This window comes from Muntiacus reevesi, chromosome 6 (genome assembly GCF_963930625.1).
Source record: "Muntiacus reevesi chromosome 6, mMunRee1.1, whole genome shotgun sequence".
Lineage (NCBI taxonomy): Eukaryota > Metazoa > Chordata > Mammalia > Artiodactyla > Cervidae > Muntiacus > Muntiacus reevesi.
In genome coordinates this window covers 87,258,150-87,280,544 of record NC_089254.1, presented here as the reverse complement: position 1 = coordinate 87,280,544, position 22,395 = coordinate 87,258,150, and the positions used below count along the sequence as shown (strand labels likewise).

At 46.6% G+C, this 22,395-nt stretch overlaps 1 protein-coding gene across 1 annotated transcript in view; it reads right to left on the bottom strand.

Annotated features, from left to right (window-relative positions):
- SND1 (staphylococcal nuclease and tudor domain containing 1) overlaps positions 1-22,395 on the bottom strand; it is a 414,314-nt gene that overhangs the window by 90,049 nt on the left and 301,870 nt on the right. Inside the window, exon 16 of the mRNA XM_065939612.1 lies at positions 8,490-8,599. Within this exon, the coding sequence (XP_065795684.1) occupies positions 8,490-8,599 (110 nt within the window). The remainder of the gene's footprint in view (positions 1-8,489; positions 8,600-22,395) is intronic.

Below are 22,395 nucleotides of genomic sequence, written 5' to 3'. Positions count from 1 at the left end.
TAGTAAACCCCCAGGATGATTGAAGAGGTAAGAGAAATCTAAATTAAAATAAATGTCACTCAGCTCACCCGGCACTTTTACCTCTGAGGAGTCCAGCAGTCTCTTACCGCCTGATAGCAATTCTCCATTTGTTCCAGGCCAGAGGCTCTCCATAGTTCTACAGAAGGCAGACCAGGAGGCTGAACGTGCCTGGCAATAGCCGTCTTCCACAGGGATGGCTCATAAAGAACATCATTTTATGTCAGGCAGGCAGATAGTATCGAATACCATAGGTGGCAGGGGTTCTGCTTAGCAAGGCTGTTTGAAGGATTTTCACGACCTTACGTTTGTAGTGATAATCTGTTAGCGAACCAGTAAATGCATTCTCCAGTGGCAATCACTGCTCACTATAACTCACTTCCAAGCCTCAATTTAGATAAGGTTCAAAGTAAGGACTATGGACTATTGCAGCAGAAAGATGCAAGGGGAAGTCATGTTTGAGCCTTTTACATCTTTACTCTGGGACTGATGTGGGTTCGACTAAAGATGGAAAGGAAAAACCAGTGCCAGGGACTGCCCTAGCATTGCCAAGGCTTCTACCTATGGAGGAAACAATTTGTTAGGTCTACACCTCTAACTTTCTTGTGCTGGAAGGAATATTAAGAAAAACCAAACTAAAGTGGCAGAAAAAACACAGAAGTTTATCAAGGAAGAGTTCACCATAGTAAGGACCTGTTACCCAGGGAAAGGAAGAGTCTCTCTGCTTAAAAGGATTTTCTTTCCTGAGACAGAATGGCATCCTTGAGACCTACCCACTATATATATATATATATATATATATATATATATATATATATATATATAAGTTTATCAAGGAAGAGTTCACCATAGTAAGGACCTGTTACCCAGGGAAAGGAAGAGTCTCTCTGCTTAAAAGGATTTTCTTTCCTGAGACAGAATGGCATCCTTGAGACCTACCCACTATATATATATATCTATATATATATCTATATATCTCCCACATAGAGGCTATAAGGAGGCCGCATCTCTTGCAGACCTTTTATTCTGCCCCCAAATCCCAACATCCAGCCCAGGACGCAAACACTAGTCTCTGGAGGGCAGTGAGGCCTATCAAACCTATACCAGTCGGGCTGTATGACATAATTACAGGTAATAGGATCTTGGCCAAGCCAATGAAGAATTAGGCCCAGCAGCTATTTCAGAAGAATGGATGCAGTTCTACGCTTGACTAGCTATGAAAGTTCCAGGCAGAAGAACAGGGAAACAGACAACAGCCAGCTGAGCCAGCAGCTTTGCTGAGAGGAATCCCACTGGAGCCAGCACACTGCAGGCTCCCATCAGCGCATGCTGCTGAGTTTGCTTGGGGAAGGCAACTGGTGACTGGCTCCCAAGGAGTTTAAAAGCCAACGGGGCGTTGGGGGTGGGTGTGGAGCCCAGTAGCCAGAGGGAGGAGGGAGAAAAGGGCAATGCGACGTTCTTCATTATATTTAGCCTCACCTCTTTGATTTTTGATGCCATTTTCATTGAATGGGATTAGAACGGGAATTGAGGGCCCTCCTCCTAGAGCTTTCAGAGGTACCTTGGCAAGAGTCAGGAGCCCATAAATGAAGGGGCCGTAAGTGGGCAGCCTGGTATTCACATGGTGCTTGTAGTCTATCCCTGAACAGAAATTTGAACTTCAAAATAAACACTTCACCTCAGTTAGATCAACAAAAGTAGAGGATGGAAACCACCAGGGAGGGAAAGAGACAAGCAGCATCTATTAGGATTGTGGGGAAGGACAAATGCTTTCTATTTGAACACTGGAATTAAAAACAAAACAAACAAAAAAACGCTCAAATACCATTATCTCATTACCCCATCTATAAGACGGGGAGACCAAAGGAGGTCAGAGTCCCCTAGAAAGCACATAGTCAGGTCTGAGTAATGGACTTTTTCTATGAGAAGATCTTAAATTAGCAGCTGTATGTCCAACCTCAAGACTCCAAAGACTTCCTCTCCACCCCACAAATGTTAAGCTTAGCTTTCCTGAAGAACCAGAACAGACAAGAACAGGCCTTCTTCCCAGTCTCTAGAACTAGGTCACAGGGAATCAATGAGTTGATTTCATGAACATTTATCAGTTGAGATTCTCTTACACATGAGGCAAGATATAAAGAACACAAAGGCAGAAAGAATGCTCCTTGTCCTTGAGGAGCTAACAATCTAGTGGGGAGGCCAACATAGACAGATCACTTCAACATCACTGGCCAGTACGTGACAGATGTCTATATGGACACAGCACTCTGGGGACTGAAGGAAAGCCATCTGCCCAGCCTGAGAGATCCAGGGAGCGCTGAAGAGAGAGAAGAGGGTATATCTGGACGGACAGATGGGAATAAGAGAGCAAGAGAAGGGGGTGGTTGATATACTGGGTGGAGAGCTTAAGTTGACCTCACGGATGGGAGATATGGAATGAAATGTTACGTATGGGGAATCGTGAATCATAATGTCAGTTGTGATGAGGTGCAGGTTATGAAACGAATAGTGGAGATATCTGAAGTTCAGAGGTTATCACAGATACATGTAAACTAAGGAAATTAAACTTCATCCCAGAGGCAATGGGGAGTTACATATTTATAAAGGATGCATCTTTTGAGAAAGGTTAGAAATAGAAATATGGACATACATGATCAAACTAATATGAAGCAAGGCAGGTCAGGGAGAAATTATACAAAAATTAAGGCCCATTAAGGCCAAACAAAGGATGAAGCAGGAATCAAGCAGATAAGCGATATAAGAACTATGACAAGAGGAGAGTCAGTAATTCAGGAAGGCATGGCTCCTCTGCAGTTGTGAGCCCCTAGAGTCAGACTCAGAGACTCTGACCACTCAACCAGTGTTGGACCTCCAGGCAGATCCTTTACAAATTTATTAGTTCCAGATATTTGAAGGCTGAGGAATAGACAACATAGCTAAAAAGAATAACCACCTTACAATAGCAAAACTGGCAAAATTTGGGGAGAAAAAACACTCATTTGGGAATGCAGGCATTTGAATTTTGGTATTGATATTTGTCCTACAAAGCTCTGTGAATAGAGGCAGTTCACTCTGCATCTTAGTTTCTAGAATTGTAAATCTGGGGATAATATTTTTCTTATAGGTTTGTTGTGAGAGTAAAACAAAGTATTATATAAGAAAGCACTTTTACATTAGAAAATGCGATACAAAATTGATCACTATTAAGACAGAAAATCTTTACTTGAGCCCCTATCAAAGAAAATAGCATTAAATTAATTGAAAAAAAAAAAAAGGAAAGACCCCTGGTGGGTGATGAACTGTCAAGAATATGTGGGGGAGGTGAGAAAAAGACTCAACCCTTCAATCAGCCTTTAATGCCTTGGGGGGTAACAGAGGTGTTTAGAAAGCTGGCCTTGCTGTCTTCGCTCTTTCCTGGGCAGTGGTAAAGATAATCTAGAATAGGGTGTCTTTGTCTAAATAAGTGCAACACTGCCGGATGGCTGGCTTATTTTTCCAGCAGGTTATTCTTTCCAGCTCAGCGAGGGCTACCAAGGGGCAAGGCGCTGGTGAGAGCTGGAGAGCAGTGGGTGTCCTCCACCCTGGTGGGCTTCCCGTGGCTTGAACCATCCTCATTGCTTTGATCCAGACAAGTAATGTGGCTACTGTTCCTCCTAACATTTGTCTCCTGGACAGGGAAGGGGCCTGCATGGACAGACGGGAAAGGAAGGACGAGAGGGCAGGTACCAAGAACTCTGGGGGAAAGACAGGGCATGAGGGAAAACACTATTTTGATCAGTGGTGAACTGCTTAGACCGGTTTACCTTTTTCTGATCAGACGCAGTACATCTGGTGCTAAAACAAAGGAGAAGGAACCACTTTCCTTTTAATTAAGTATTCTTTCTCAGACAAACGCCTCTGTAAATAAGACACCAATATTCAATGCTGAGCCCACATTTTTCTAAAACATAAATACTTGCTCTTCAAACAGCAATAGTTGCTTGCGATGCTTCTGTGTATTTTTTTTTTTAAAGCAGGGGTAGTGGGAGGGAGGGAATCCAGGACTGAGCCCAGGCCACTGCAGAATGAGCTCCCCAGGGGGAAAGCCTCCCTGTGGATGCCGGCAGGAAGAAGGGAAATAGGTCAGGGCAGCAGCCGGAGCTTTCGGTTCACTCTCCAGCATGAGGATGTCATTTTCCAGGCAGCAGCAAAGGGCAATTTCGGAGAGCTCAGGACAAAGGGGTCATTCAGAAAGGCCTTGGAAATGATGCCCCCATCCCCCCGGGAACTGCCTTCCTATAGCCGGGAACTGTGAAGAGGGTTCAACTGTGGTGCTGATCTCTTTTAATAATACCTTCTGGTTTCCTCTCTAACAGTGCAGGTTCTTCTGCTGCAGCGGCAGCAGCGGATCAGTGAGTGAGGGCTAGCTAGCTGGCCTTCTGACACAAAGGTGTGGAGAGATTCCCCAACAACTGTTTAACTCCCAGGAAGGGTTTCAGAAAGAAGAGGATGACCTGGGATCGCTGGATCAATGTTTTAGACAGCAACGCCAAGGCAGAAAAGAATCACTTACCCAGGACCACATGATAACTGGAGTGTGAAAAACTCGGAGTTTGCACTTTTAAGCTGGTTGGTTATCTAATGCTCTCTCTCACCACTACTTTTGGGAAGATGCTAGCAACGGGCACAATTCTCCATCTGGGAAATTACACTGGATCTTCCTGTCCTTGGCAATGTGGCAGGGAATTGCCTGAAAGAGGCAGCTGTATTTGGGGGGCGGGGGGTGCCTGGAAGAGGGGGTGTCACCACGCACATGCTGTCCAGTGGGACACAATGATCTCATGTTGTGTGATCCAGAAGTGGTCCAGCCTCAAAGGCAGGGGACATGAGAACAAATCCATTTTCAGGGCTATACCCAGACATTTAAACCCAACCCAGCAAAACCTGTGTAGTACAGTCAGCAAACATTTTTGATAAAAAGACAGATAGTGAATATTCTAGGCTTTGTGGACCATATATCCTGTTGGAACCACTCGACCTTGCTGTTATAACATGCAAGGACCCATAGACAGTATGTAAAAAGGTTAGTGTGGCTGTGTTTCAATAAAGCTTTATTTACAAAACTGGCAGTGGGCCGGGCTTGCCCACCCTTGCTCTACACCAAATGAGCGAGGCTGGGAAGAAAAGCTGGAGTCCTTTGAGAGTTCCTGGGCTGCTGTGGCCTTCCAGGTTACAAAGAGAACCTGCTAACAATGTGGTGTCTAGTCTATGGTTAATACCCTGAAGCTGGCAGCACCACCAGGATACCCAGACCATTGACCTGAACAGTCCTGCCAGGGTCCCGACTCAGGGAGGGGAACAAATGCCAAGAGGAACCAATGGCTGAGGAGAAGGGCCATGAAGAAAGATGGAAAAAAAGCAGAAAGGCAATGAGAGGTGGCAGGAAGACACTCAAGAAAATGAGCTGCATGATGGCCAAAAATGCCAGGCACTCTCTCCTGACGTGTGTGATTGTAAAAACACACTTTGGCAAAGCAGGGAGCTCAGGTCTCAAGATAATGGGGGCTGGCTGAAATGAGAGGGGTCTTGGGTGTGACAGTGCAGGCTCCACAAGAGGATATGGGAGGCAAAAACTTCAAGTCTGTCTCCACCCGAAACTGGGAAAGAGACAGGCAGCACTTCCTGCCCCATCGACCCAAAGCTAAGACAGTGTACCTCATAAACAAGGAGACACTTTTCAGGGCCAGGTGCCCCATACTTGAGCTTTCTGTCTGCTCCCTGCTCGGGTGTTTATTACACAGCCCCTCCGCTACTTCACATCCTTCTCAAGGCAGTCTCTGGATTCCTGAGTCCAGCTCGATGGCCATGCCTCCCTCTGTGGGGTCACACATGGGCCCCAGGAGGTGCTGTGAAATCAACGAAAGATCCGAGTGCTGCTCCTTTCCGAGATCAGATTTGTAGTGACTGGGGAAGGTAGGCAGGGGCTGGAGAACTCCTGGCCCAAAATAAGATAATAAAACATATATATATATATATATATATATATATATATATAAAAAGAGGGGGATGTGGCAGGGTCAAGGACAATCATATCACCACACCTCTTTTACTGAGCTAAATGTGATTACCAAGGGAACAGGCACAAGGAAAGAAAACCCATTCAGCCGCGGCCATCACAGCAGCGTTTGGCCCCTGAAGAGCTCCTGGAACGAAGTCTTCAGTGGACTCTGCCCTGCAGGTGAGAGTTACGTGTGGTGCGCATCTGTGGTCCTGTGCTCAGCCACCCAGGCAACCACGTGGCCCTTCTCCTAAGGGTGGGAAGGATCTCTACTCTTGAGGACCAATCTGTCGGGCTTTTCTATATTCTTGTGGGGTAGAGGGAAGATGGCAAAGAGAAGCACTCCCCAGGACAACTCCTGAAATAAAAATGAGGATACTATACAGCCAAAAGTTAGTGAACAAGCCTATAACAAAACAAAACCCCCTCTTCATTCCTATGCCGTTCAGAAAGGAGTTTTCATGTACTATGAAGGAAACTGCCCAGAATTGGCTATAACTGGTTCCTTTAGTCAAGATCCCAAGTTATCCTCCATTTAGGCCATACTTGTCTTTCCTCTGGATAAAGACCTTTCAAACCCATCAGCCCAACAATCATCCAAGCAGCTAAGAAAACGTGGAAAGGCTCCATGTTTCTCTATCAGGAATCCCCAACTTACAGGTATGAAAGATTGGGACATTCTGACTAAGAAAGATCAATATCAAGGATCTGCAAACTCACTTATGTGCCAGGGGCATCAAAGGGGATGGGGAAGAAGCTTTAGCTTTTTCAACAATCAAATATCAGCAAGTACACAGACAAAGGTAAGGTCATAATAACCATGAGACAGTAAAAGAGCTTTGGGCCACTCACTCCTTTCAGTGCTCAGTATTCTCTTTGACCCCCTTGTGCTTTTGGATATCACCAGCGGGCCAGAAACATGATCAGGAAGAAAAATGGCTGGGGAAACAAGAGTTGAAAAAGAAAAGGGAAAGCAGCTTTAGAAGATGTGAAACAACAGGAAGAGGATACTGGTGAGAAATGAACAGAAATGTGACTAAGAGAATAAGTGATGAGGATGTTACCAATAAATGTCTCAGGCAGCCCAGTGAGCGGATTTCCTCCCCCATCCAAAGCATAACCAACCAACCAACCTTTGTTCCTGCTCCCTATGTGAAGTCTTCAAGTCATGACCTTGAGTAGACTCACCTGCTTATTCCAACGTGAAACAGTTCTGCAGTTCCTTATTCAAAGGAGATATTGCAGGAGGGAAATTCTAAAATATCCGCCCCTTTAACTCAATTCCTATAGGGTCAAAAATGTCAACAGCTACTGACAACAGGAGTGTTTGGATTCTGGAAACACTTCTCTGGCATGCGGGGGGTGGGGTAGCTTTAATTGATAACAATTCAGCCTGCGCTTTGCAGTTGCAAAACAGCGGGGAAAGACACCTTGCATACCAACATAAGGACTGCTTCTTCACGAACAAATGCATCTGACCACACATGAAATAGAGGGCAATGTGATGCTGATGAGACAATTAAGGAGGTTAAGCACCCCCTCCTTAATATATTCACTGACATTTCAAATCAAAATGAGAGATGTGAAAGCTTATAAACAGAAATTTGTAGCACTTAACATCCCAAACAAGCCCACACTACTGCTCCTAGGAATCTACAAAGATCCATGAGCAAGATAACCTCTAAGATCCCCATAATCTTTTTCACTGTTATGAAATATGATATTGCATTAAAGCAGGAGGTATCCTGTGGATTTGATTGCTTAGGAAAAAAAAAAGGAAAAAGGCAGACCTAAAACCCTAAGCCTGAGTCCAGCACACTCCCCACTGTTCCTTTTTTGTGCCCCCCTAGCAGAATGAGTGACAGGCATACTCCTGGAAAGAAGATGGATCTGTTGACTATGACTTGATAGAAATTAGCAGGTAGATGGGCACCATGGCAGCTGAGCAGCCTCACTCCTGCCTGCAAGAGCCAGCCCAACAGGCAGAAACAGAAATACAATTAAATTAAGTCAGAAAACCCGCTACAGAAAATGCAATTACTCAAAGATACAAATAAATGTTCAAAGAAAATTGGCCCCTGACAGGGTTAGTCAAGCTTCTAAATCCAGCTGGAGGCAGGCAGCTCTGGGCTGATTCACCAAGGAGGAGACCGCAGAGCTGAAAGCTCACTGCCTCAGCATCCTGGCTGGGCAGGCCAGCGTTCACCCCGCATCCCAGGACACCCAGGGTGAGGAGCAATTGGCGGGTGGCTGGTCAATGAAGCAGGGCTCCAGGAACAGGATGTGGGCAGACACGGAATGGATCATGGACATGGAAGGCGGAGCGCCAGAGAAAGGGGCAGACGGATCTCCGACACTGCAGGAAAACACCAGACCGAGTGAGCCCCGCTCCCTCCGCCCTCCTCATCCAAGAAGCAACTGGAAGATGTTCTACCTCTCGCTGCAGCACCAGCTCCTTGGTGAAAAGTGTTGCCTCCTCACTGAATGGCTCCCCTTCCTGCACCAAGCCTGGGAGATTCCGGGCTCCTCTGGGGCATTCGATACCTGTGTCAGGAGAAAGGAAGAATTTGTGATGGCCAGATAGGTGCCAGATGATAATGCATGACATGAGGTAGGACCGAGAAGTGGCAGGAGGGGAGGTGTTTAGTTCACCTGAGGTAGGAAAAATGACCACTATCACGGCAGCAACAGCGGAGAAGGGGATCTTGGTCACAGGGTCTGGAAATTATTAAGATCACCAGGGGAGCTCCAAGTAAAATATTTGGGAAACACCCCCCACTCCACCAAGATGTGGGATGAATCCTTGTCTTGGACTCCTTGCTCGGTAAGGGCCTATAGTCTCGCCGCTTCAACCATCACTTACACAAATGGCTCTCTCACCTAAATTACACTGATATCCCCAGCCATTCTGCCTCCTGAGAGCCGTTCTGGCTGATGCCTAGACATTTTCTCTTTACTATCTGACTTGCGCATCCAATTCAAAAGTGTTAACTTGGTGTCATTTTCCTCTTCAAATAAGCTTCCCCCTCTGTCTGCTGGCTATATTTGGGACAACAGTACCATCAGTATTTCACTCATAATGGGAGAGAGGAAAAAAACAGAATCTTGATGAAATATTAGGTGTCTGAAGCCAGACAGACCTGGATTCACATCCTAGCTGTCATCTATTAGATCTGTGACCACGGCCCAGTGACTGAGCCCACTCAAAGCCTCAGTTGTCCTATTTGTAAAACCTACTTCACGTGGCTGTTGGCAGAATTAGGGGAGATTATTACGGCAAATATTTAGTACCATGCCTGACATAGGGTCAATACATTTCAGCTCTTATTATTGTATCATTATTATCACTGACACAATTACCCATGCTCAAAATCTCAGTCATCTTTCATTCTACAAAGTAGCCTGCAAGATTCTTGAGGACAAAATCTCCCCTTTCACATGCCTGTGTACTCAAGGACAGCATTGTATACAATATGGGTGCTCACTAACCAAAGCAGACTGCGTTTTCTTCCTCTGTTTCAATCATTGATGTTGCAGATATTTATCATCGATGGTGGTCACCTGTGACAAGGCCACAAACTACTGTCACATTTTGATGTCTGAATTAGATTTCCCCAAAATTCAAACTGCAGCTGTAATTACGAAGCCAAAAACGTGACCTAGGTTAGAGACCTAGGAAAGGAAAGTAATCATAATATGTGGAGGTGGGACACACTCAGTGCCCATATCTAAACCACTGCTGGCCTCTCCTGCTGCAATAAGGCAGTTCTGCTGGAAGGTGTGACCTCTTATTTATAAACAGTCTCAGGGACAGTGACAGATGATCTGGCTTGGGGAGGTGGCATAGGGCGGTCACCTGCTGGGAGCCTTTGGGAGAACAGGGGCCACCGCTGCTGAGACAGAAGGTATACCCCTTACGGATGAAGCCAGGTGGCTGCGCATGTTTCTGGCCGCAACACAGATTCAAGGTCAAGGAGCTCAGAGGAAAGGTAATAGTTTATACCCCAGGTTTTCAGAAGCTCAAGAACAGAGCTTTCTCGCCAAGCCTCCAGGCCTCAGAAAAGGAACACACGACGTCAAACAGAACTCTGGACGGGGAGCACAGCACCAGGAGAGAAACCACAGCAGGGGAGTACCTGGAGCTGGTGCCAGGACCATTCCCCCACTCAGGCAGAGATGGGATGCGGAAGGCCCTACCCGAGTGCCACCTGGGCGGAAGGTCACCAGGGCTGCCTCTCTCCCTTCCTGCACCTTAGTGCCAGGCTGTGAAGGAGAAGTGGAACTGATTTTTTGAAAAAGACATCAATAAACTCATGGGACCAAAAAGCCTAAGATTCACTTTGAGAGGAGATGAGGGCTCCAGAAAAATGAAAGCTAGTCTATCCATGACTTTCACAATGTTATTAACCAAAAACCCTTTCCATTTTTTATGTGTACACTAAGCAAAAATTGTAATTATCAGAGGAAAATAAACCATTCTATTCTGGCCACATAAGCATAGGTAAAACACTTGCTGAAACAAGAGTACCGCGAAAACAAGTGTTCAGTTTGTTCGTGACTCTTGGATGGGACGTGACTGGGGTGCTGTGGGTGGGGCTGCGGTGTCACAGAGTCACTCTAGGTGACCAGATGTCCCCACTCTCTTCCTGTCCTTCCCTGGGTATTCTGAAATCTCAAGGGGGCAACACACCCCGCCAGCCCTGTCTGAATCCTGGGAGATCACCAAGTGATTAACTGGAGAGGCGGGATGGCCCACTGAGCCTAGGGAGGCAAATAAGTCAAGCTGAAATGGATTCAGATTAGCTTCCTGGAGAGACTCGGGCCTGTGGTGAGCAAACCTTAACCACTGCATGTGGACTCGGAGGCAAAGGCGGGCCTAAGTTCTGCTACCCTTCCACCTGCCAGGAGCTGGGCTCCAGCTCTTCAAGGGGACAAGGTGAACTAGGCTGTCTCCCTGCCCTCCAAGTGGGCAAAGTAAACACATCCCAGCACATCAATTCCCATCAGGCAGGCAGGTAAGAGAAAGGAAAGTTGCCTGAGAACAAGAATATCCTCGCTGCTTTTATCATTCACTCCCCTTTCTCCTGGGCTGATTCGTCCCTCTCTCTGACCTGCCTCTTCTGAAGTAACCCCTTCTGAGGCAAAAACTGTTTCAACGTCACATCTCAGGTCTGGGTCAGGATGGCTTAGCTGATGCTAATTACTAGGACAGACAGAGGTTCTATCCGGTGGGAGCAAGTACCAAACACTGAAACCCAGGTGGACCCAGGTATAAGCTCTAGGAGAACAAAGGTGGGTGAGGGGATGAGTATTTACTGAGCATCCTTGACTATCTATGAATTGACATGTGCCCCCAAGTCACCAAGTAGCCAATCTGAACCCTAGATTGTCAGCCGCTAAAGCTACTGAGAAAAAGGCCAGTTCTGGAGTCAAGCGCTGCTGTTGCCAGACGGTGTTGGACAAGGTAGGAGTGCAGGGCTGGGGGATTCCACTTCGTGTCGGGCAGGTGACGGCAGCAACAGCTGGAGCTGACCTGTATGGCAGACGTGCCCGCGGCACTGGGATCCTCGAGTGCTGAGGCAGGGGGATCCCTAGATACAAGGGGGGCCCCAGGCAGGATCGCAAAACAGGGAGTGGGTGCGTGAGGTGGAATCTGTTACCAGAGCAGGGCTCACAGTTGGGGCTAGGAAAGCAGGAAGGGCTTTTACAACATTGACTATCTGAGTGTTAGAAACCTGATGGGCCAAGCTACTTCTGTAGACGGACTGAGTAGATGAGTGTTTTTCAAACTTTTATCATTTATTATGATTCCCTCCCCCCACTCACATATGGGGATGTACATATATACAACAGTTTCCACAAAAGAGCGGTCAATTGTGACTACATGTAATACTCTGTCCCCCTTCTCTATTTCATTAATGAAAACAACATACAGTTATGACACGGAATTAACTGAAAACCTCAGGGTGAGGGGGAGGAGCTGCAAGGTCTAGGGCTTGGGGAAGACTGAGGTGTGAAGACAGAAGGCTGAGTGGCCTGACAGCCCTCTTTGAGAGGTCAAAGGCTACACCAAGTGCTTACATACCAGCTTTGGGACTTGGCTTTTGTGTCCCAAGGGATCACGGACAGGACAAGAAATATGCGGCCCACTAACAGAGAGTAAGTCAAACAAGGTAACGTCATAAGGTAGGAGAGACAAGACGTAGCTGCTGAAGGCAGGGGGAGGCCACGTGCAGCCAGCGAGGGAAATCCTGCTACACCCTCCCCTCCTGAGAGGCTGGCCAGTAGGGAAGCCCGTCCACACTGTACCTCTGACTCAAATTCCCCTTGGTGCCAGGCTGGCGTCCCTGGTGTGCTGCTTTGTTACTGATACAATGGACTTAGAGAAGGTTAAAGAAAACATCACAGGAAAGAAGGCCGGGTTCTCTGACAGCGACCCGGAGGCTGCAGAGGCCAAGCTGGGCCGGCCCACATGCCACAAAGGTGAGTGCCCCAGATGGTGAGAAGGAAGCACGTGTCATCAGGTTCCGGAAGCCCTCGGTAGGCAGGCCAGGCAGAGCTGCAATTCTGGTTGGGGCTCGATCGCCACTATCTGCTCTTCCCCACTAAGGCCCCAGGGCCGCCCTGCCTGCTCACAAGGACACAATTAATTCTGCTGGGCTTCCAATGCCACATGTGCAGGTCAGCCCCCAAGCTGACCCCTGACACAGGCAAGCCTCAAATACTCAAAGCATTGTTGTCATTTTTTAAAATCCCAAACATTCTTGAACATTTCCTTCTCTATAATGGAGAAGAGAGAGACCCCCATGGGGCCCTCGCAGCTGACTTCTGCCAAGGGCAGACACAGGAGAGGCAGGCCAGACATGCCTGCTTCTGCTCCAGAGGCTCCCTGACCTCTTTAAAGCCTGACAGACAGACCTGCCTAAGGGAAAAGCCATTATCCCTCACACCTTCTCTACACTGATAGGAAGGCCGACCAAGATTACTTAAAAACAGAACCAGAACAGAATTTGCCTGATCCTGTACATTTGAGAAAGAAAATTCATCACCAGCCATTGGCACATCATGTCTGGTTTCTATTCTGCTGCTGACAGAGTATCACACATCTCCAAGACTCAAGGTCTCTGACTGTAAAATGAAGGAGCTCCAAAATTCTCTCCTGGCCAGGAAATCCTACTGTCTGCACCATGCCCTTCTGCGATTTCCCATGTCAGGTTCGACTCCGGGAGTACAGGGCACCTCCTTTCAAATGTCAAATCCTGGGCTTATATACGAGCATTCTATTAAAAAGAAATTATACATTTAGAGACACTGACTAACTAGGTCAATTAACACAAACACTTCGGTCAGTCAGCTCTGGAGCAAGAAGTACAAATTGTTGTAAATGATACGATAATGGCTACATAAGATTCTGTTGATGGCCATGTGAGAGAGTCATGTATTGCTTGAATATTTTACATTACATGTTGAGTTTTATGATAATTAAGCCTCTGGGCTCAAAGCATCGTGCCTTTTTTCTTTATTGAAGTGACGGAAGTATCACAAATTTGCCTTGGCTAGAAGTGACAGCTTCCCAATGGCTCTTAGTCCAGCAAACAAGAGCCCAGCATTTGCAGCTGGAAACAGAACTCTAGTGGAAACAGTAACCAATTGGAAGGATTGGTCGATGGTGTTTATCACTCGTTTACTGTGTGTTTGTTACTGCATTGGACATCACAGAGGGAAGGATGGAGACTTCTGCCTTTGGATACTTGCCGAGATCCCCTGGCAGACCTTTTCTTTCCCTATTTCACAAATATGCATCACTGCCTACTCTGGGTTAGGCACTGGGTTGGGAGGTGTAAACTCAATGATGAAAAAGACAGACTTTGTCCGAATGAAGCCTAATTAGCAGTATGACAATATCATCTTCCCCACCGTTGTATGAAGTATGCTGTCGGTGACGGAATTTATCATCAGTCTGTAGGGTGCTGGATGTTATGCAGTAACACGCCATATCTGGATTACGGCAGGCAGGTGCATCTCTGTCTAGGAGACTCTTGGGACGATGCACTGGACAAGTCAATCATGGGCTTACCACTGGCCGGTCCCTTGCTAGGAGGCAGCCTCAGGCAGCTGTTTTCCCACACATGCCCCTGGCTTCTGTCCTCTCCCCGGTCACAAGTTGGGGACGGATGCCAGAGCAGGAGGTGAGAAATGAGGGAGAGAGGGCAGAGTTGCTCCTGTACCTGATTCAAGGATAGTCAATTTATAGCAGATGGCAGAGGGGAAGCAAGCTCTGTCTAAAGAGAAGTGAAAGATACCAGGTGAGAAAGATTCTTTCTGGAAACGGGGCAGCGCGCAGAACATGAGGCCATCAGGAGGAGGAAGGAGGGGCGGGGACTGCTTCAACACTGGAGCACAAACACTGGAGCAGGGAGGTGCGAACCACCTCTGACCAAAGACTGCCCTCAGGGGTTCCAGAATCCGAAGATCTGGTCTCAGCTTGGCTCCTGTTTAAGAGTTTACTGGGCGTTCCCATAAATCTGCTCTCTCCTCTCACTGCTACCACACTGCTACCACAAGTAAGCCTATATGAGAACTTGGTATTTCCAACCCAAATAAAACTAAGGTGAAATTGCTTCTTGGGGTAGGTACTGTGTCTTGTTGTTCAGTCGCTAAGACGTGTCTGACTCTGGGACTCCATGAACTGCAGCATGCCAGGCTTCCCTGTCCTTCACCATCTCCCTGAGTTTGCTCAAACTCATGTCCTTTGATGACGGTGATGCCATCCAACCATCTCGTCTTCTGTCGCTCTCCTTCTTCTCTTGCTCTCAATCTTTCCCAGTACCAAGGTCTTTTCCAATGAATTAGCTCTTTGCATCAGGTGGCCAAAGTACTGGAACTTCAGCTTCAGCATTAGTCCTTCCAGTGAATATTCAGGACTGATTTCCTTTAGGATGTTGAATCTCCTTGCAGTCCAAGGGACCCCCAAGAGTCTTCTCCGGTACCATAGTTCAAAAGCATCAATTCTTCGGTGCTTAGCTTAAATAAGAAGGGTGACAACATACAGCCTTGACGTACTCTTTCCCAATCTGTAACCAGTTTGTTGTTCCATGTCCAGTTCTAACTGTTGCTTCTTGACCTGCATACAGGTTTCTCAGGAGGCAGGTAAGGTGGTCTGGTATTCCTCTCTCTTTCAGTATTTTTCAGTTTGCTGTGATCCAAACAGTCAAGGCTTTAGTGTAAAAAGCAGAAGTTTTTCTGGAATTCCTTTGCTTTTACTATGATCCAGTGTATGTTGGCAATTTGATCTCTGGCTCCTCTGCCTTTTCTAAATCCAGCTTTTACATCTGGAAGTTCTCAGTTCACATACTACTGAAGCATTACTTAAAGGATTTTGAGCATTACCTTGCTAGCATGTTTAGAAATAAGTGCAATTGTAGGGTACTTTGAACATTCTTTGGCATTGTCTTTCTTTGGGATTGGAATGAAAACTGACCTCTTCCAGTCCTGTAGCCACTGGTGAGTTTTTCAAATTTGCTGACATATTGGGTGCAGCACTTTCACAGCATCATCTCTTAGGATCTGAAATAGCTCAACTGGAATTCCATCACTTCTACGAGCTCTGTTCGTAGTAACGTTTCCTAAGGCCCACTTGACTTCACACTCCAGGATGTCTGGCTCTAGGTGACTGCGGATTGTGTCTTAGTCCAATTTTATTTTTTTTAAGCATCTAACACACTGCCTAGCACAGAGCAGCGCTGTAATTCCTCAATCAAGAGTGAATAAATATTACTGAAACAGTGGGTGACTTTATTTTTCTGGGCTCCAAAATCACTGCAGATGGTGACTGTAGTCATGAAATTAAAAGACGCTTACTCCTTGGAAGGAAAGTTATGACCAACCTAGACAACATATTGAAAAGCAGAGACATTACTTTGTCAACAAAGGTCTGTCTAGTTAAGGTTATGGTTTTTCCAGTGGTCATGTATGGATGTCAGAGTTGGAATATAAAGAAAGCTGAGCCCTGAAGAATTGATGCTTTTGAACTGTGGTGTTGGAGAAGACTCTTTAGAGTCCCTTGGACTTCAAGGAGATCCAACCCATCCATCCTAAAGGAAATCAATCCTAACTATTCATTGGAAGGACTGATGCTGAAGCTGAAACTCCAATACTTTGGCCACCTGATGCAAAGAGCTGACTCATTTGAAAAGACCCTGATGCTGGGAAGATTGAAGGCAGGAGGAGAAGGGGATGACAGAGGATGAGATGGTTGGATGGCATCACCGACTCAATGGACGTGGGTTTGGGTGAACTCCAGGAGTTGGTGATGGACAGGGAGGCCTGGAGTGCTGTGGTTCATGGGGTCGCAAAGAGTTGGACACGACTGAGCGACTGAACTGAACTGAACTTCTGGAAAGAAGTTCATACACAGAGAAGGAAATGGCTCATGAACAGTCAGGGTAATAGACCTTATGCAAATACCAGTGAGGCGCTGACAGGGTCCCGAACTACACATATCCAGTTTTCCCATGGTGAGTCTTGAAGGACAAAAAGAAAACACAGCTGCACTCATTTGCCCCACTGGTCTTTGAATCGGCACACTTGGGAAAAGAAATTTAAATGGACAGGGGATATGCGCAGTACTGACCAGCACTGCTAATGCTGGGAAAGACTGAAGGCAAGAGAAGGGAACGACAGAGGATGAGATGGTTGGATGGCATCACTGACTCAACAGACATGAGTTTGAGCAAGCTCTGGGAGCTGGTGATGGACAGGGAAGCCTGGCGTGCTGCAGTCCATGGGGTAGCAAAGAGTCGAACACAACTGAGCGACTGAACTGAACTGACCAGCAAGGTCAGTGAGACCTGAGGCAGGAGCACCGCAATCGTGTTTGGTTTCCAATGCAACAGAGGAGGAAAACAATGCCCACCCGTGACCCCCTGTTCAGTTCCAGGCAGTCGTGTGGCCAGATGGAAGGGCAGAAAACTGAAGCGCACTTAGAGAGCAGTGGGAGATGACTCAGGGGCGGGGATGCCTGCCTTGAAAGGAAAAAATAAAAGGTGCTAAATCCGTACAGCTCAGCTAAGCGGTGACTAAGAGGGTGACACGACAGCAATCTGCAAATATTTGAAAGGTGTAAACACAAAAAGGAGGGAAAATGCTCAGCCTGAAAACAGGGGGTGTAATTATTAGGGGAAAGTAAATCTGGATGAAATATCGGAAAAACTTAGTGTGGGGATGACTATGGGGTTATAAATAAGTTTCCTGAAAGGAAAAGGCAATTATTTGATCCTAAAGCTGAAAGGTGGCCATGAAGCCCACCCCTCTGCTTCTGGGAAAGCAGCCTGGACCAGGGGACTTATATTTTCTACATTTATGGAGAGACTTCTTAAGTAAATCTAAGTCAAAATACTTCTGCTTTAAATACTGCTTCCTGAAATTTTAACCAATTTTGTTGGTCAAACCACAGAGGAGACAAAATGACTGTTCTGGTGGGGCTTTCAGAATAAAAACAGGCTTTACCTGCTAGCATGTGACACCTGCCTGGCCAGCAGATACAGTGGAACTAAGCAGAACCAGGGCATAGACAGCTCGGTGGAGCAGAGGACTGGATCATCTCACGTCCTGGAGCATCTTCATCCCTAGTCTCTAAGACCCGGGTGAGCACTCGGGGAAGTGCTGTAAGCTTCCCAGAGAGGAGACCACGGACCGACACTCTCCCTCCTTGCTATATAAACGCAGTCCCCTGGAGTGAACGTCAAGGACAAGGCACAGACGGAAAGTCAAAATAAGCTGCCTGTCACACTGACTGCACTCCGGGACCTCTGCCTGAGTCCTTGCTGCTGCAGTTGGCCAACTCATAACTCCCTGACTCGAGGCAAACAGTAAAGAACCTGCCTGCCAGTGCAGGACCCCCTGGGTGGGGAAGAGTCCCCGGAGAAGGGCATGGCTAACCACTCGAATATTCTGGCCTGGAGAATCCCATGGACAGAGGAGCCTGGTGGGCTACAGTCCCTGGGGTTGCAAAGAGTCAGACATGACTGAGTGACTAACAATCAATTAGTTCCATTTCTCTGCTTTCCCCTGCCATCTGTACCCCCAAGAACAACAACAACAACAACAACAAACAACCCATGTCACCCAGACAGTAAGACAGTGAACTCCATATTTAGAGAGTAAGACACAGCAGTCCAAGAAAAGTAACCCTTTCTTATTTTTCTACTCTCTCCCTAAGCATCAAAAACAGAATCTAGAACTCTTAAGTTTCGGCACAAAATACAGAGGCAGATAGGCCAGCTGCCTGATGGTAAGGAACGTAGTTATCATATGAATCCGCATGCCAAGCCAAACCCTTGCACGTGGCTGGACTGCAGAAACAAAGACACGTCTCGGGATTTTCCCGGTGGTCCAGTGGTCAAGACTCTGCCTGCCAAGGCAGGAGGTGATCTGTGGTTGGGGAATTAAGATCCCACGTGCCTCGTGGTGTGGCCAAATAAATAAATAAATAGAACTGTTTAAAAAAAAAAGAAGAAGAAGAAACGTAACACAAATCATGTACCAAATAGCTTGCTTACAGTCCTCTCTCATAAGATATAAAGCAGAAATCGTCTGGAGGCCCCAAGCTGCAAACGTCGTCAGTGAGTCAGTTAACAATTGAGAACAGCAAACCATCCCACCTAGGACCAGCTGGTCGTATGTTTTCACATTCCCAAAATGGCCCAAGGAGCTAGGCAAACCACAGACCATTGGTTCTTCAGAGTTCGATAGCATACAAGGCCTCAATTTGTACTGAAAGGGTCAGAAACGAACGAGGATTTTGCATTGTCTCAGATTCTTTATTCTCTCTCTTGTTCTCTAAACCGCTATTTTGTTACCTCAGGGGAGGTCGCATCTTCTGGGCCAATTTTGGAACATGTCACTGGTAAGGCTCTTTCAGTGATGAGAAGAAAGGGATAAAAGAAGAATGAAGGAATCCTAATTAAAGGGATCACACTCCTCAGGTAATTGAAGTCAGGGGAATCAGAACTGGGCAAGAGCTGAGACTGAAGCTGTTTTCAGTTCATAGTTCCAACTGTTTGGGGGAGACTTTTAGTAGGATGCTTGATTTGGTCATGTTTGATGCATTCATTGAAAAGACCAGAAAGTGAAGTTAATTGGCAAACAGGAGCAATGAGATCCAGTCTCCACAATGTGATGGGAGCTTTGGCTTCCCATGAAGAAAGGGAGGGGTCGGGGGAGGTCCACCATAAGGAAGAACAAGTTTCTCTGGCACAAGAGTCACACACGATGTGAGCACTAGGAGAGGGTGACGTTTTGAGTCTCATCTCTATGGGTTGTCAGCCCATCACTGGTGAATCCCATTCTGCAGTTACCTGAGGGGATGGATATGCCACTCCTCTCTGGAGCCCCAGAAAGTAGATACTCAATAACTGTCTGCCAAACAAATACCAGAGAGTAAAAACAGACGCAGCAAACCTGTAATAACAATGACTTCTTCCGAGTTCCTGCAAACATACTATACTAGTTAATGGTTGGTGAGTTTACCACTAAATCTTGTAACTCTTACTTCTGGGACTTTAAGGGGAGAGAGTGTTAGGTGCTAAATCACTGACCGCTGTCTGAGAAGGAGACAAGGAAGGGATGGCTTAGAGGCCTCACGCTGGATGGCTGGCAGGCGGGGCGCAGAACTGGTTTCACCAATTTGATTTATCATTGGCTTTAGACACCGAAGAATCATTTCCCAAAGGGAGAGGAGCTTTTTCAGATGGAGCTGGAGTGGCAGATAATAATGGGGCCAGCATCAGAATAACCTTTTATGATTTGTCCCACCGCAGAGCAAGAGATGGAAAAAGATGATTGTTTTTTAAAGGGAGAAAAAACTCACTGACAAACGAGGCTGTTCCCGTCCCGTGACATGCCAAGTGCATGGCTGTAAACAAGCCAGCCAGGCTTTCTCTGGGGGTGTGTTTGTGAAGGGGAGGGTGGAGATGGCAGGCTGTCTGCTTCCTGACACACATGTTCATTTGGGGGTTTGCTGCAAGCAGCAGCTGCAATAATATCACCACCAACGAGGAGCAGAATGAAATCACCATGCCCTCTAAAAATGCTTTCCATTGGGTTTCACCTAATTATCCCCATCAACACAGCCACCTCACTACCTCATTACATAGAAAACAAAGCGTCTGAGGTCAAGAGCTAGGCCCACAATGGTCTTTCCAGAGGCCAGAGAGCCACATGACGCTTACGTAACACCGTGGCACCATGGAGACTGAACCTAACAAGCCCAAACCCGTGGCTGAGTGGTGAGGGGGAGTCGGTTTCTATGAGAACCTCAACGTTAGCTTTTTCTGACTTATTTTAAACATGTAACTTTATCTCTGAATCAAAACTTAGACTTCTAAAACATAAATGTCATTTTCGGTACCCCCAAATCCTCGTGTTGGTCTTTTAAATTTCTTGTTCGTGGATAAAGAGACCAACCTGAGTCTCCCGTTCAGGCTGGTAGAGATGAGCTCCAGGGAAGGGGGAAAGCCACGGGAAACGAGCACGTGGATCCTGCAGTACCAGCTTCCAGGAGGTATCCTGCCATACACCTGGCCGCCAAATGTAAAAGCTGCTTACTCGCATAAATTTAGAGTGACTTTTTCTAAACCAAGCTGTGTTGTTATTTGAACAAAATGCTTCTGAGATGTGTGGAGTATACTTTCAAACCACTGCCTTTCTTGAGCTTTCTACTCACAGAAAATTTCTCTGAGCTTCTTCTCCCGAGGCAAGTGAAAGCCCCATGTCTAGAGATTAGTATGTTCAGCTAATGGAACTGGAGAAGAGAAAAACCAGCGACTGGCAGGAATACTAAGACCCCTGGAGCAAGGAGAATGAATAAGACTGTGAGCTGAGATGCTGTGAGGAAGAGACCTCTACCTCACCCTCTTTATACTTAAAGGCAGAAATGAAAACAAGCCAAAAAAGAGAGGAATTCTGAGAAACCAAGGTTCTTAAAGAACAAAGACTGATATTGTATGCAGAAATACATTCTATCCTGATAAGTAGCTTGAATTCCGGGCTATGGGTGAAGAACATCATTCACCTTTTTTTTTGTTTAGTTTCACAAAAAAGGGGTCAGCAGACAGCTTCCTGAGGACTAAGTCCAACCCACCGCCTGTTTTTGTACAGCCCATGAGTTAAGAATGGTGTCTGCATTTCTGAATGGTTGCAAAAGAAATATTCTGTGACATGTGAAACACTGGATGCAATTCAAATTTCAGTGTCTGTTTCCTATCTGGCCCTTTAGAGAAGAGGTGGGTTGACTTTTGCCTGTTGTAAAACTGGGTAAAAAAAAAAAAAACCCAGACAAGGCAGAGTTTCACTTCTCAGAATCAGAGGATCAGTACAGGTGACGGCATGAGGATATCCTAACAGACAAGGCAGAGCTTCACTTCTCAGAACCAGAGGATTAGTACAGGCGACGGCATGAGGATATCCTAAACAAAGACACTAAAAATAGTCCACAGTCACGTGGTTGAAGAGGTAAGAAGCCAGAAGCACACATGGCTCATGGGAAGCCGATGTAGCCAACAGCAAGCATGGGCATGTGCCCACTCGCTGGCTCTCCCACACTCCATTCTTGGAACGTCGTCACTCCGGTATCCACCGTCTCCCCCTGTATTCCCACTCTGCTCCCTCAGACCCTGTTCAAAACTGTGAACTTTCCAGGGCTGCCCTCCTCCATTCCCCACACCTGCTTCCTTTCAGCCCATGACAGCAAACTCTCACTCTCACACTTCTTGCTGGTACTCAGACTTCATCTTTCTGCTCTTCTTGGAAAAGTAACTGTATCTCTGTACGTACTCGACACTGTGCGCCAACCCTATAGTGAAGGTCTTTCCCTTTCCTCCTTTCTCCTGGGTCCTCTCTCTGGGCTGCTCGTCTTGTCTCCTGCTGTTGCCCTTACTTACGTCTTGGGCCCCTTCCTTTCCACTCTCTGCAGCCTCCCTTGGAAAGCCCACTCATTTTCATCTTCTCCATCACTGTGATCACCTGGAACCCACACACAGGTAAGCCTGAACTGTCCTCTAAGCTCTCAAGGAGTGTCTGACAACCCTCAAGGGTTGTCAGACATCTCCCCTTGACCATCCTGTCAATGTGTCAAACTCAACCTCATTTTCCTACTAACTCTCCTCCGCTTCTTTCACTGTCCCCTAGTCCGACTGCATCACTAGCAACCTGTTAAGTCTAAAATTTTCACCTATATTAGATCTGTCCCTACTTTATCCACATAACCTACTCATTGCTACATCTTATCAATCCCATTAATTCCACCTCCACAGTTGTTTATGTAAACCATGGGATCCTCT